Raw genomic sequence first — 12492 nt, forward strand, 5'->3', positions numbered from 1 at the left:
TTTTTTTTTTTTTTAATTTAGCTTTTATTTTAAGTTCAGGGATACACATGCAGATTTATTATATAGGAAAACTTGTGTCATGGGGGTTTCTTGTGCAGATTATTTCATCACCCAAGTATTAAGCCTGGTACCCATTAGTCATTTTTCCTAACCCTCTCCCTCTTCCCACTCTCCACCTTCCAATAGGATCCAGTGCATGTTGTTCCCCTCTATGTGTCCGTGTGTACTCATTATTTAGCTCCCACTTATAAGTGAGAACATGCAATATTTGGTTTACTGTCCCTGAGTTAGTTTGCTAAGTATAATGGCCTCCAGCTCCATCCATGTTCCCACAAAAGACATGCTCTTGTTCTTTTAAATGGTAGCATAGTATTCTATGGTGTATATGTACCACATTTTCTTTATCCAGTCTATCACTGATGTGCATTTAGGTTGATTCTATGACTTTGTTATCACAAAGAGTGCTGCCATAAACATACGCATGTGTCTTTGTAATAGAATAATTTATAACGGTTTGGGTATATACCCAGTAATGGGGTGCTGGGTCAAATGGTATTTCTGTTTTTAGGTTTTAGAGAAATTGTCACACTGTCTTCCACAATGGTTGAACTAATTTACAGTCCCACCAAGAGTGTATAAATGTTCCTTCTCCTCTACAACCTCAACAGCATCTGTTATTTTTTTTCGTTTTAGTAATAGCTATCCTGCCTGATGTGAGATGGTATCTTATTGTGACTTTGATTTGCATTTCTCTAATGATCAGTGATGTTGGGCTTTTTTCATGATTGTTGGTCACATGTATGTCTTCTTTTGGAGTGTCTGTTCATGGCCTTTGCCCACTTTTTAATGGGGTTGTTTGTTTTTCTCTTGCAAATTTGTTTAAGTTCCTTATAAATGCTGGATATTAGGCCTTTGTCAGATGCATAGTTTGCAAAATTTCTCTCCCATTCTGTAGGCTGTCTGTTCACTCTGTTGATAATTTTCGTTGTAATGCAGAAGCTCCTTAGTTTAATTAGATCCCATCTGTCAATTTTTGCTTTTGTTGCAATTGCTTTGGTGTCTTTATCATTAAATCTTTGCTCATTCCTATGCCCTAAATAGTGTTGCCTAGGTTGTCCTCCAGGGTTTTTATAGTTTTGCATTTTACATTAAAGTCTTTAATATATCGAGTTAATTTTTGTATATTGTATATGGAAGGGGTCCAATTTCAATCTTCTGCATATAGCTAGCCAGTTATCCCAGCACCATTTATTGAATAGGGAATCATTTCCCCATTGCTTGTTTTTGTCAGCTTTGTCAAAGATCAGATAGTTGTAGGTATGCAGCCTTGTTTCTGGGTTCTCTATTCAGTTCCATTGGTCTATGTGTTTGTTTATGTACCAGCACCATGCTGTAGCCCTCTAGTATAGTTTGAAGGCAGGTAGCATGATGCCTCTAGCTTTTCTCTTTTTGCTTAGGTTTGCCTTGGCTAGTCAGGCGCTTTTTTGGTTCCATATGAATTTTATAATGTTTTTTTCTAGTTCTGTGAAGAACGTCACTGGTAGTTTAATAGGAATACCATTCAATCTATAAATTGCTTTTGTCAGTATGGCCATTTTAATAATATTGATTTTTCCTATCCATGAGCATGGAATGTTTTTCCATTTGCTTGTGTCATCTCTGATTCCTTTGAACTTTGTGTTTCATAGTTCTCCTTGTAGAGATCGTTCACATCCTTGGTTAGCTGTATTCCTAAAGATCTTATTCTTTATGTGGCAATTGTGAATGAGACTGTGTTCCTGATTTGGCTCTTAGCTTGACTGTTGTTGGTGTGTAAGAATGTCTGTGATTTTGGCACATTGATTTTGTAGTCTGAGATTTTACTGAAGTTGTTTATCAGCTTAAGGAGCTTTGGGGCTGAGACTACGAGGTTTTCCACATATGGGATCATGCCATTTGCAAATAGGGATAGTTTAGCTTCCTCTCTTCCTATTTGGATGTTCTTTCTTTCTTTCTCTTGCCTGATTACCCTGGTCAGGATTTCCAATACTTTGTTGAATAGGAGTGTTGAGAGAGGGCATCCTAGGCTGGGTATGGTGGCTCACGCCTGTAATCCTAGCACTTTGGAAGGCCGAGGTGGGTGGATCACGAGGCCAGCAGATTGAGACCATCCTGGCTAACATGGTGAAACCCTGTCTCTACTAAAATTCCAAAAAATATTAGCCGGGCGTCATAGTGGGCACCTATAGTCCCAGCTACTCAGGAGGCTGAGGCAGGAGAATGGCGTGAACCCGGGAGGTGGACTTTGCAGTGAGCCGAGATCGCACCACTGCACTCCAGTCTGGGCAATAGAGTGAGACTCCGTCTCAAAAAAAAAAAAAAAAAAAAAAGAGAGAGAGAGAGAGAGGACATCCTTGACTTGTTCCAGTTTTTAAGGGGAACGCTTCCAACTTCTGCCCATTCCGTATGATGTTGGCTGTGCGTCTGTCATAGGTGGCTCTTATTATTTTGAGGTTGTTCCTTCAATACCTAGTTTATGGAGAGTGTTTAACATGTAGTGATGTTGAATTTTATTTTTTTATTTTATTTTATTTTATTTTATTTTATTTTTTGAGACTGAGTCTTGCTCTGTCGCCCGGGCTGGAGTGCAGTGGCCGGATCTCAGCTCACTGCAAGCTCCGCCTCCCGGGTTCACGCCATTCTCCTGCCTCAGCCTCCCGAGTAGCTGGGACTACAGGCACCCGCCACCTCGCCCGGCTAGTTTTTTGTATTTTTTAGTGGAGACGGGGTTTCACTGTGTTAGCCAGGATGGTCTTGATCTCCTGACCTTGTGATCCGCCCGTCTCAGCCTCCCAAAGTGCTGGGATTACAGGCTTGAGCCACCGCACCCGGCCAACATGTAGTGATGTTGAATTTTATTAAAAACCTTTTCTACATCTATTGAGATAATCATATAGTTTTTGTTTTTAGTTCTGTTTGTGTGATGAATCACATGTATTGATTTGCATATGTTGAACCAATCTTGCATCCCAGGGATAAAGCCTACTTGATCATGATAGATAAGCTTTTTGATGTGCTGCTGGATTCAGTTTGCCAGTATTTTGTTGAAGATTTTTGCATCAGTTTTCATCAAGAATATTGGCCTGAAGTTTTGTTGTTTTTGTTGTTGTTGTTGTTGTGGTGTCTCTGCCAGGTTTTGGTATCAGGATGATGCCGGCATCACTGAATTAGTTAGGGAGGAGCCCCTCCTCCTCAATTTTTTTGGAATAGTTTCATCAGAAACGGTACAAGCTCTGCTTTGTACATCTGGTAGAATTCAGCTGTGAATCTGTGTGGCACTGGGCTTTTTTTGGTTGGTGGGCTATTTACTAATGATTCAGTTTTGGAGCTCATTATTGGTCTGTTCAGGGAATCAACTTCTTTCTGGTTCAGTCTTGGGAGGATGTATGTGTCTGGGAATTTATCCGTCTCTTCTAGGTTTTCTACTTTGTGTGCAGAGAGGTGTCTGTAGTAGTTTCTGATGGTTATTTTTATTATTGTGGGGTCAGGAGTAACTTCTCCTTTGTCATTTCTAATTGTATTTGGATTTTCTCTTCTTTATTGGCCTAGCTAGTGTTCTATATTACTAATTTTTTTTTTCCAAAAAATCAACTCCTGGATCTGCTGATCTTTTGAATTCTTTTTTGTGTCTCAGTTTTCTTTAGTTCAGCTCTGACTTTGGTTATTTCTTGTCTTCTACTAGCTTTGGGATTGGTTTACTCTTGCTTCTCTAGTTCTTTCAGTTTTAATGTTAGGTTACTAATTTAACATCTTTCTAACTTTCTGATGTGGACATTTAGTGCTATGAATTTCCTGCTTAACATTGCCTTAGCTGTGTACCAGAGATTCTAATATGCTGTATTTTTATTCTCATTAATTTCAAAGTACTTTTTTCTGCCTTAATTTCAGATTTACCCAAGAGTCATTCAGGAGTATGTCATTTAAATTTCATGTAACTGCATGGTATGAGTGATTTTAAAAGTCTTAACTTCTATTTTTATTGTACTGTGGTCCAAGATTGTGTTTGATATAATTTTGGTTATTGATATGGTTTACCTGTGTCCCCACTCAAATATCATCTTGAATTGTAGCTCCCATAATCCATGTGTCGTGGGAGGGATCTGGTGGGAGGTAAATGAATCATAGGGGTGAGTTTTTCTTGTGATGAAAATGAATAAGTCACATGAGAGCTGATGGTTTTATAAAGGGCAGTTCCCCTGCACATGCTTGCTTGCCGTCATGTAAGACGTGTCTTTGCTTCTCCTTTGCCTTCTGCCATGATTGTGAGACCTCCCCAGCCATGTGGAACTGTTAGTCCCTTAAACCTCTTTTTATTTATAAATTACCCAGTCTTGGGTATTTCTTCATAGCAGTATGACAATGTACTAATACAATTATTTTTCATTTGCTGAGATTTGTTTTGTGTTCAATTACATGGTTGATTTTAGAGTATGTGTCATGTGGAAATGGGAAGAATTCTGTTGTTTTAGGGGTAGAGTTCTGTAAAGGTCCAGATCCATTTTTGTCCAATGTTGAATATCTTTGTTAATTTTCTGCCTTGATGATCTGTCTAATGCTGTCAGTGGAGTGTTGATGTCTCCCACTATTCATTGTGAGGGAACCTCAGTCTTTTTGTAGGAATCTAATAATTTGCTTTATGAATCTGGCTGCTCCTGAATTGGGTGCATATATATTTAGGATAGTTACGTCTTCTTGTTGAATTGAGCCCTTTAACATTATGTAATGCCTTTCTTTGTCTTTTTTGATCTTTGTTGGTTTAAAGCCTGTTTTGTCTGAAATTAGGCCCATCTGGTCCTGGATTTTACTTTGTTTGGAAGTTTTTTGTTACTGACTTAATCTCATTACTTGTTAAATGTCTGCTTGGATTTTTATTTGTTCTTGAGTCTGTAATTTGTGTTTTTCTAGAAATGTTTCCATTTAATCTAGGTTATATTATTCATTAATGTACAATCATTTAAAGTATTCTTTTACAATCCCCTTTATTTTTGTAAGGCCAGTTGTAATATGTCAATTTTCATGACTAATGTTAGTTATTTGTACATTCTCTCTCTCTTTTTTACTTAGTCTAGCTAAGGATTTATTTATTTTGTTGATCTTTACAAATAATCTACCTTTGTTTTCATTAATTTTCTCTACTGTTTTCCTATTCTCTATTTCATTTATCTCTGCTCTTATCATTATTGTTTTCTTCCTTCTGTTAGCTTTGGGTTTAGTTTGCTCTCTTTGTTCAAGTTTTTTAAAGTGTAAAGTTAAGTTCTTAATTTGAGATTTTTCTTCTCCACATACCCCTTCACCACATGTACCTATAGCCTTCCCCCAACATTAACATCTTGTACAACATGTTGGTATATTTGTTACAATCAATGAACCAACATTGGCACATCATTATCAACCCAAGTCCATAGTTTACATTATAGTTCACACCTCATGTTATATATTCCATGGGTTTTCAAAATGCATAAGGAAATAGACTCACCATTACAGTATCATACGGAATCACTGCCCTAAAAATTACCCGTGCTTCTCCTATTCATCCTTTCTTCCCTTCTGCCACAACCCTGAAAACCGCAGATACTTTTACTGCCTTTACACTTTTGTCCTTTCCAGAATGTTTTGTCATTGCTGGTTTTGTTCGTTCCCTTCATTACAGCCTTCTTTGCAATTAATGAATTTTCTGTAGGGTGCCACATTAATTCCCTCCTCACTTCCCTTTGTGCATGTTTTAATATGGTTTTTTAGTAGTAGTTACTATGGGATTGCACTTGGCATCCTAAATTTACAACAATCTAGTTTAGATTGATATCAAATTAACTCCAATGGCATACAAAATCTCTGTTCCTATACAGCTTCATCTCCCTTCTGTTTTGTCACAAATTAAATCTTTAAACATTGTGTGTCCATTAATATACATTTATAATTATGTTTACACGCTTGTCTTTTAAGTGATATAAGAAAGAAAAAGTAATACAAACTGATAACTAAAATAATACTGACTTTTATATTTACCTATGTAGTTACCTTCATCAGAGTTCTTTATTTCTTTTTAAGACTTTGAGTTGCTGTCTAATGTTCTCTCACTGTAGCCTGAACAACTTTCTAGCATTCCTTATAGGGCAGGTGTACTGGCAACAAATGCCCTCAGCTTCTGCTTATTGGGGAATGTCTTAATTACTCCTTTGTTTTTGAAGGATAGATTTTCTGGTTATAGACTTTTGGTTGACAGATTGCTTTTCTTTCAGCACTATAAAGATGTCATCCCATTCCTTTCTTGCCTCCATAGTTTCTGGCAACAAACTGGCTGTGAATTTCATTGTAGAGCCCTTGCATATGACAAAACACTTCTTGCTTGCTGCAGTCAAGATTATTTCTTTGACTTTGGCTTTTGACAATTAGATTATATGTCTCATTGTGGATCTCTTGGCAATTATCCTTCTTGGAGTTGATTGAGTTCCTGGATGTATAGAGTTGTGCTTTTAGTCAAATTTGGAATATTTGGCCATTATTTCTTCAAATATTTTTTCTGCCCTTTCCTCTCTTTCCTTTTTTCCAGAGACCCCATTAAATGTATGTTGGTATACTTGATGATATTCCAGAGGTCCCTTAAGTTCTGTTCATTTTTCTTTATTTTTTTCTTTCTGTTCTTCATACTTGATCATTTCAATTTACCTATTTTCTAGTTCTATAATTCTTTATTCTGCCTAATCAATATTTCTAGTATTGAAACTTTCTAGAGAAGTTTTTAGTTTGGTAATGTAGTTTCCAGCTCCTGAATTGTTTTTTTTTCTTTTGTCATTTTAATCTCTTTATTGAAACCTCTGTTCACGCATTATTCTCCTTATTGAAATCTCTGTTCACACATTATTCTCTTTAGCTCTCTGTCCATAGTTTCATTTAGCAGTTTGAACATATTAAAGACAGTTTATTTGAAGTCCTTTTTCCAGTAAGTCCAATATCTGTGCTTCCTCAGAAGTAGTTTCTAATCCTTTAGTAGTTCATAAGCATGATGATTGGCTTTTTATGCTCATGAATAAAATATGCCTCCCTCAAGCCTTTTTATCACATTGGCACATTACCCATCTGATGTGAAAAAATAGAGCTTCTGTTAGTTTCTTCTGTGAATAAGCCATATTTTTTGCATATTCCATAATCTTTGTTAAAAGTTGGAACTGGACGTCTTAATCATTATAATGTGTTAACTCTGGAAATCACATTTTTCTCTCTCTTTGGGGTTTGTTTTGTTGTTTTGCGTTCTATTTCTATTTTTATAGAATAGAAATAGATTAAATCTACTGCCTGATCAAATCTACTATTGAAATCTTCCAGTGAGGTTTTCATTTCAGTTATTGTATTTTTCAGCTCCAGAATTTCTGTATGCTTGATATGAGCTATAGCTATTGAGTTGTTTAATCATTTTCTAAACTTTTTTTGTGAAGTCTATATTCTTTGTCACATATTTTCTTTAAAATCTCTGCTCTTTTAACTCGTGTTCAGTTATTGTTTTGACAGAGATTTCCTTACACAACAGAAGACAGAGAGAGGAAGAGTGAGAGAGAACGCCACCTTTTCAGATGGACTCTGTGCTAAGGCACTCCTTCAATGCTTAGCCAGGCCATTTACAACCGCCTTCGCCTTTACTTCCTGCTTGTACTGCATTTAGAGGTCAGCCAGATGTGAAAGCTTAGGGCCTTCTCAGGTCTTTTCTAAGAATGTGTCTAGCCCCAGCCAAGCATTTGCCTTTCCAAATTTCCCAGTATATATGAATATTATTTTAATGCCCTAATTTTTCAAAGAAACTCTCTGTAGCTTTTCCTATTTTTACAAATTTTCTATGAGTTAGAACTTATCTCAAAATAAAACTTAAAATAAAAAAGCACAGATTTTGAGGCCAAAAAGTTCTGGGTTCAAACCCAAGCTCTACAACTTGCTTACTGTGTGATCTTATACAAGTTACTTTCATTAAGCCTCAGTGTTCTTATCTGAGGGTAAAGATTATAATACTTTACATAATTGTGTATTAGGAGTAATGTGTACTTGGCACGTAGTGGATACTTAACAAATGATAACTAATATTATTGCTATTCATGATATTGAGCTTGTGTTCAGTGAAAAGCCATCCTAGTACTAGATTTGTTACAGAGCCAAAGATTGCTAATAACTTAAAAATACAATAAATCTGAATTCAAATTCTCTTATGCTAAGTAATTTTAAAAAAGCACTGTGATTGACTTGAACCTCAGAATCTTTTTAAACTGAAGGCAAACTAGGAATATAGGTTTTGAGATGCAATTTGAATGTGTTCCTAAGAAATCTCTATTGTAATAGGAAAATTCCCCTCAATACCATGGAAACTAATCTATATTAGGAAATCTAAAGCAAAAATAATTGATAATACAGGAGGACACTGTCATTAAAAAGATCCAGCATACCTTCAGATTAAGTGCGTTTCTTCCATATACTTGACAGTTTACTATGGCCAGGTTGGTCATGGCTGTTATTGTTTCATATCGTGTTGCTGCAACAGTCTTAAAACCTTCACCACGTACAATCTGTATCTCTGATTCTATTTTTTCAGTTTTGGTGAGACCTAAATAAACAAAACAAAACATAAAATTTGAATGTGTTATCACCTAGAATGAAAGTTAAGAGGTATTTATCTTATGATAATATTGAGTTACCCTAAGGGCTTAAGTGCACACATCCTCTGGCAGGGATTCCCCATAGCCTTCATCTACCCCAACCTCAGTTCTGTTTGCCAAATTGGGTGTTGTTTTGTTTTGTAATTTTAGGTGCACCATTATCTTCCCCAAAGTAAACCATATGCTCATAGATTTCTATCGGGATAATTTAGTTTCCATCAATATCAGTCTTTGCATACTATGTGTAAAAATATTTTCTTAAAATTTACTATGAATTACATAAAGAACTTCTTGGCTCATAAAATTAATAGGCAACATGATGTAAGAATACCTTAGCAAGACATCAGCCTCACTTTTTCCTTAGTATCACTTTGATGTACAATTCAAATGCCCTATGTAATTAAACTCTTCCTTTAGCTTGTAGATCTCCCATAGGAGACAAACAAACATCTCAGGAGTAAGCCAAAGAAAGATCATCTAAATTTAAATTTACTTTATTATGACCCTATGGGTTTCACCTTCCATCAAAAATGTCCCATGCAAGTATACACCAAATGTGGCAGGAAAGTATTTTAAAATTTTATATAATATATTTTACTTTTGCAGCCAGTATTGCTGCATTGTTTTCAGAAACATATTTTATAATGTCAGTAATTCTTATGTTACTGCTTCGATGACAGAAAATCAGCATCCTAGAACGAAGAAAACAAAAAAAGGTTTTTAATTTCTAAAATAGAACCTCTGTGCCCATTTCAGATCAAGAGATGTGAAAGCTTGAATAAAGAAAGATATATAATGTAATATAGAGATACCTTGGCTTGGGAGAAAGAATGGAGCAAGAAGGGAAAGAGAGTGAGTTAAGACATAAGTCTGTGGCCTGCTCCCTGCTCTAAGCCCATGCAGTTGGTTGTTGAGTAGAAATGAGGAAGAAGGAGATGAAGAGGAGGTGATCTCTCAAGAATCTGGGGATTCTTAAATTTTCTAAGAAGGAAATCACCAGAGAAGAAACTCAATAAAGCAAATAATGGCAGCATGACATGGAAGAGACCTGGAAGTTAATTTACATCATAGACAAGGATACAAAAGTTCTGGGAGGAATGGCGGGTTATGGGTGGAGTGTTCTGCTGTATATAACCTTTTACTAAATGTAGCTATTTGAATTGTTAATTTGGTATATTATTTTTATTGTTCTAGAATTTTATTTGACTCATTTTAAAAAACAAAAATACCAGTTCTGTGGTGAAATTCTCCAATGATCTCTTTGTTTTCTTGGACATAGTAATCATAGTTACTTTTAAATCCATTTGAAACTCTAATATCTGAATCAAATATAGGCCTGTTTTATTGCCTGTTTCTACTGTTTTTCAAATATTTTATTTTATTTTTAGAATGTGTTGTAATTTTTTAAATTTAATGCTGGACTTCAAAGATGAACTATTTTAAGAAGTCTGGATAATATGCCCTCTCTCTCTTTCTTTCTCTTTCTCTCAACATGTTAGGTTTTCCTTGATTAGGCAGAAAACACCATTTTCAAGGATTGGTTTGAGCTTTGTTAGGGCTTGGCTATTTTAGTTTTGTCTTCTTTCCTACAACATCATCTTTATTCCTAAGGCATGGAATTTCAACTGAAATTCCAATGTGTTACAAAGGCCCCAACACTTCGGCAGAGCTTGAACTCTATTATCCATCTTTTGTGCAATCACAAAACTCTATGATCAATTTCTTATCTTCTCAGCTGATGTTTTCTACTGTGTTTCTTGGAATCTTGTTCTCTACATTCACAGCTTAGAAATCAGCTAGCACCCTTGAGGGAGTTTGTGTGCAGATTTTTTTTAGGAGACTGTGATATAGTTTGGATGTTGTCCTCTTTAAATCTCATGTTGAAATGTAAATCCCAGTGTTGGATATGGGTCCTGGAGGGAGGTGTTTGGGTCATGGGGGCAGATCTTCTATGGCTTGGTGCTGTCCTTGTGGTGGTGAGTGGAATTCTGATCTTGTTTAAAAGTGTGTGGCAGGCCGGGCGCAGTGGCTCACGCTTGTAATACCAGCACTTTGGAAGGCCGAGGCCGGGGGATCACGAGGTCAGGAGATCAAGACCATCCTGGCTGACAAGGTAAAACCCCGTCTCTACTGAAAATACAAAAAATTAGTTGGGCGTGGTGGCAGGCGCCTGTAGTCAGGCAGAAGAATGGCATGAACCCAGGAGGCGGAGCTTACAGTGAGCCGAGATCACACCACTGCTCTCCAGCCTGGGCGACACAGCAAAGCTCTGTCTCAAAATAAATAAATAAATAAATAAGTGTGTGGCAGGCCAGGTGCGGTGGCTCACATCTATAATCCCAGCACTTTGGGAGGCCAAGGAGGATTACTAGAGGTCAGAAGTTTGAGACCAATCTGGTCAACATGGTGAAACCCTGTCTCTATGAAAAATACAAAAATTAGCTGGGCGTGGTGGTGCATGCCTGCAATCCCAGTTACTCAGGAGGCTGAGACAGGAGAATCACTTAAACCTGGGTGGCAGAGGTTGCAGTGAGCTGAGATTGTGCCACTGTACTCTGGCCTGGGCAACAGAGTAAGACTCTGTCTTTAAAAAATAAAAAAATAAAAAAAAAGTGTGTGGCACCTGTCTTTCACTCTCTCTTGCTTCTGCTTTTGCAGTGTGATATACCTGCTCTTGTTTTGCCTTCTGCCATGAGTAAAAGCGCACTGAGGCCTCCCCAAAAGCCAAGGGAATGCCATAACTATGCTTGTATAGCCTTCAGAACTGTAAACTAATTACACCTCTTTTCTCTACACATACTCAGTCTTGGGTTTTTCTTTGTAGTAATGCAAGAACAAACTAACACATAAAATTGGTACTGAGGAGAAGGGTATTCCCATGAAGATACATAAAAATGTGGAAGCCACTTTGGAACCAGGTAACGGGCAGAGGTTGGAAGAGTTTCTAAGGCTCAGAAGAAGACAGGAAGATGAGGGAAAGTTTGGAACTTCTCAGAGACTGGGTAAACAGCGTGACCAAAATACTGATATTTATATTGACAGTGAAGGCCAGGCTGCCAAGGTCTCACATTGAAATGAGGAACTTATTTGGAACTGGAGCAAAAGTTACTCATTTTACGCCTTAGCAAAGAGCTTGGCTAAATTCTATTCATGCCCTGAAGATCTATGGAAGTCTGAACTTCAGAGTGATGACTTGGTATCTGATAGAAGAAATTTCTAAGCAGCAAAGCATTCAGGATTTGGCCTGGCTGCTTGTAACAGCCTATGCCCAGATGTGGGAGCAAAGCAATGACAAAGTTGAAATTTATATTCAAAAGGGAAGCAGCTTGTAAAAGTTTGGAAAATTTGCAGCCTGGCCATATAGCATGGAAAGAAAAAGCTTTGGGAGAGGGATTCCAGCAGGCTATAGAGTAACCACTTGCCAGAGAGATCTGCATAACTAAAAAGGATCCAAGTAGGAATAGCCAAGAAAATGGGAACAAGGCCTCAAAGACATTTCAGAGACCACTGTGGCAGCCCCTCCCATCACAGACCCAGAGGACTAAGAGGACTGAATAGTTTCGGGGGCCAGGCCCAGGGCACCACTGCCCTGTGCCACCTGAGGGGGCTGCTCCTTGTGTCTTGGCCATTCTGACTCCAGTCTCAGCTCAAGGGACCCTAGATACTGCTTAGGCTGCTGCTTTGGAGAGTGCAAGCTGTAAGCCTTGGTGGCTTCCACATGGTGTTAGGCCTCAAAACCTGCAGAATGCAAGAGTGAAGGAGGTTTGGCAGCCTGCACCTACATTTCAGAGGATGTATAAGAAAGCCTGGGTGCTCA

At 37.5% G+C, this 12492-nt stretch overlaps 1 protein-coding gene across 1 annotated transcript in view; it reads right to left on the reverse strand.

Annotated features, from left to right (window-relative positions):
- The window catches only part of LRRC63 (leucine rich repeat containing 63), a 61629-nt gene that overhangs the window by 33866 nt on the left and 15271 nt on the right, over nucleotides 1-12492 (reverse strand). The window contains exon 5 of the mRNA XM_011939858.1: nucleotides 8466-8623. Coding sequence (XP_011795248.1) covers nucleotides 8466-8623 — 158 coding nt within the window. The remainder of the gene's footprint in view (nucleotides 1-8465; nucleotides 8624-12492) is intronic.

The sequence above is a fragment of the Colobus angolensis genome, unplaced genomic scaffold (genome assembly GCF_000951035.1).
Source record: "Colobus angolensis palliatus isolate OR3802 unplaced genomic scaffold, Cang.pa_1.0 Scaffold101, whole genome shotgun sequence".
In the NCBI taxonomy this organism is placed as follows: Eukaryota; Metazoa; Chordata; class Mammalia; order Primates; family Cercopithecidae; genus Colobus; species Colobus angolensis.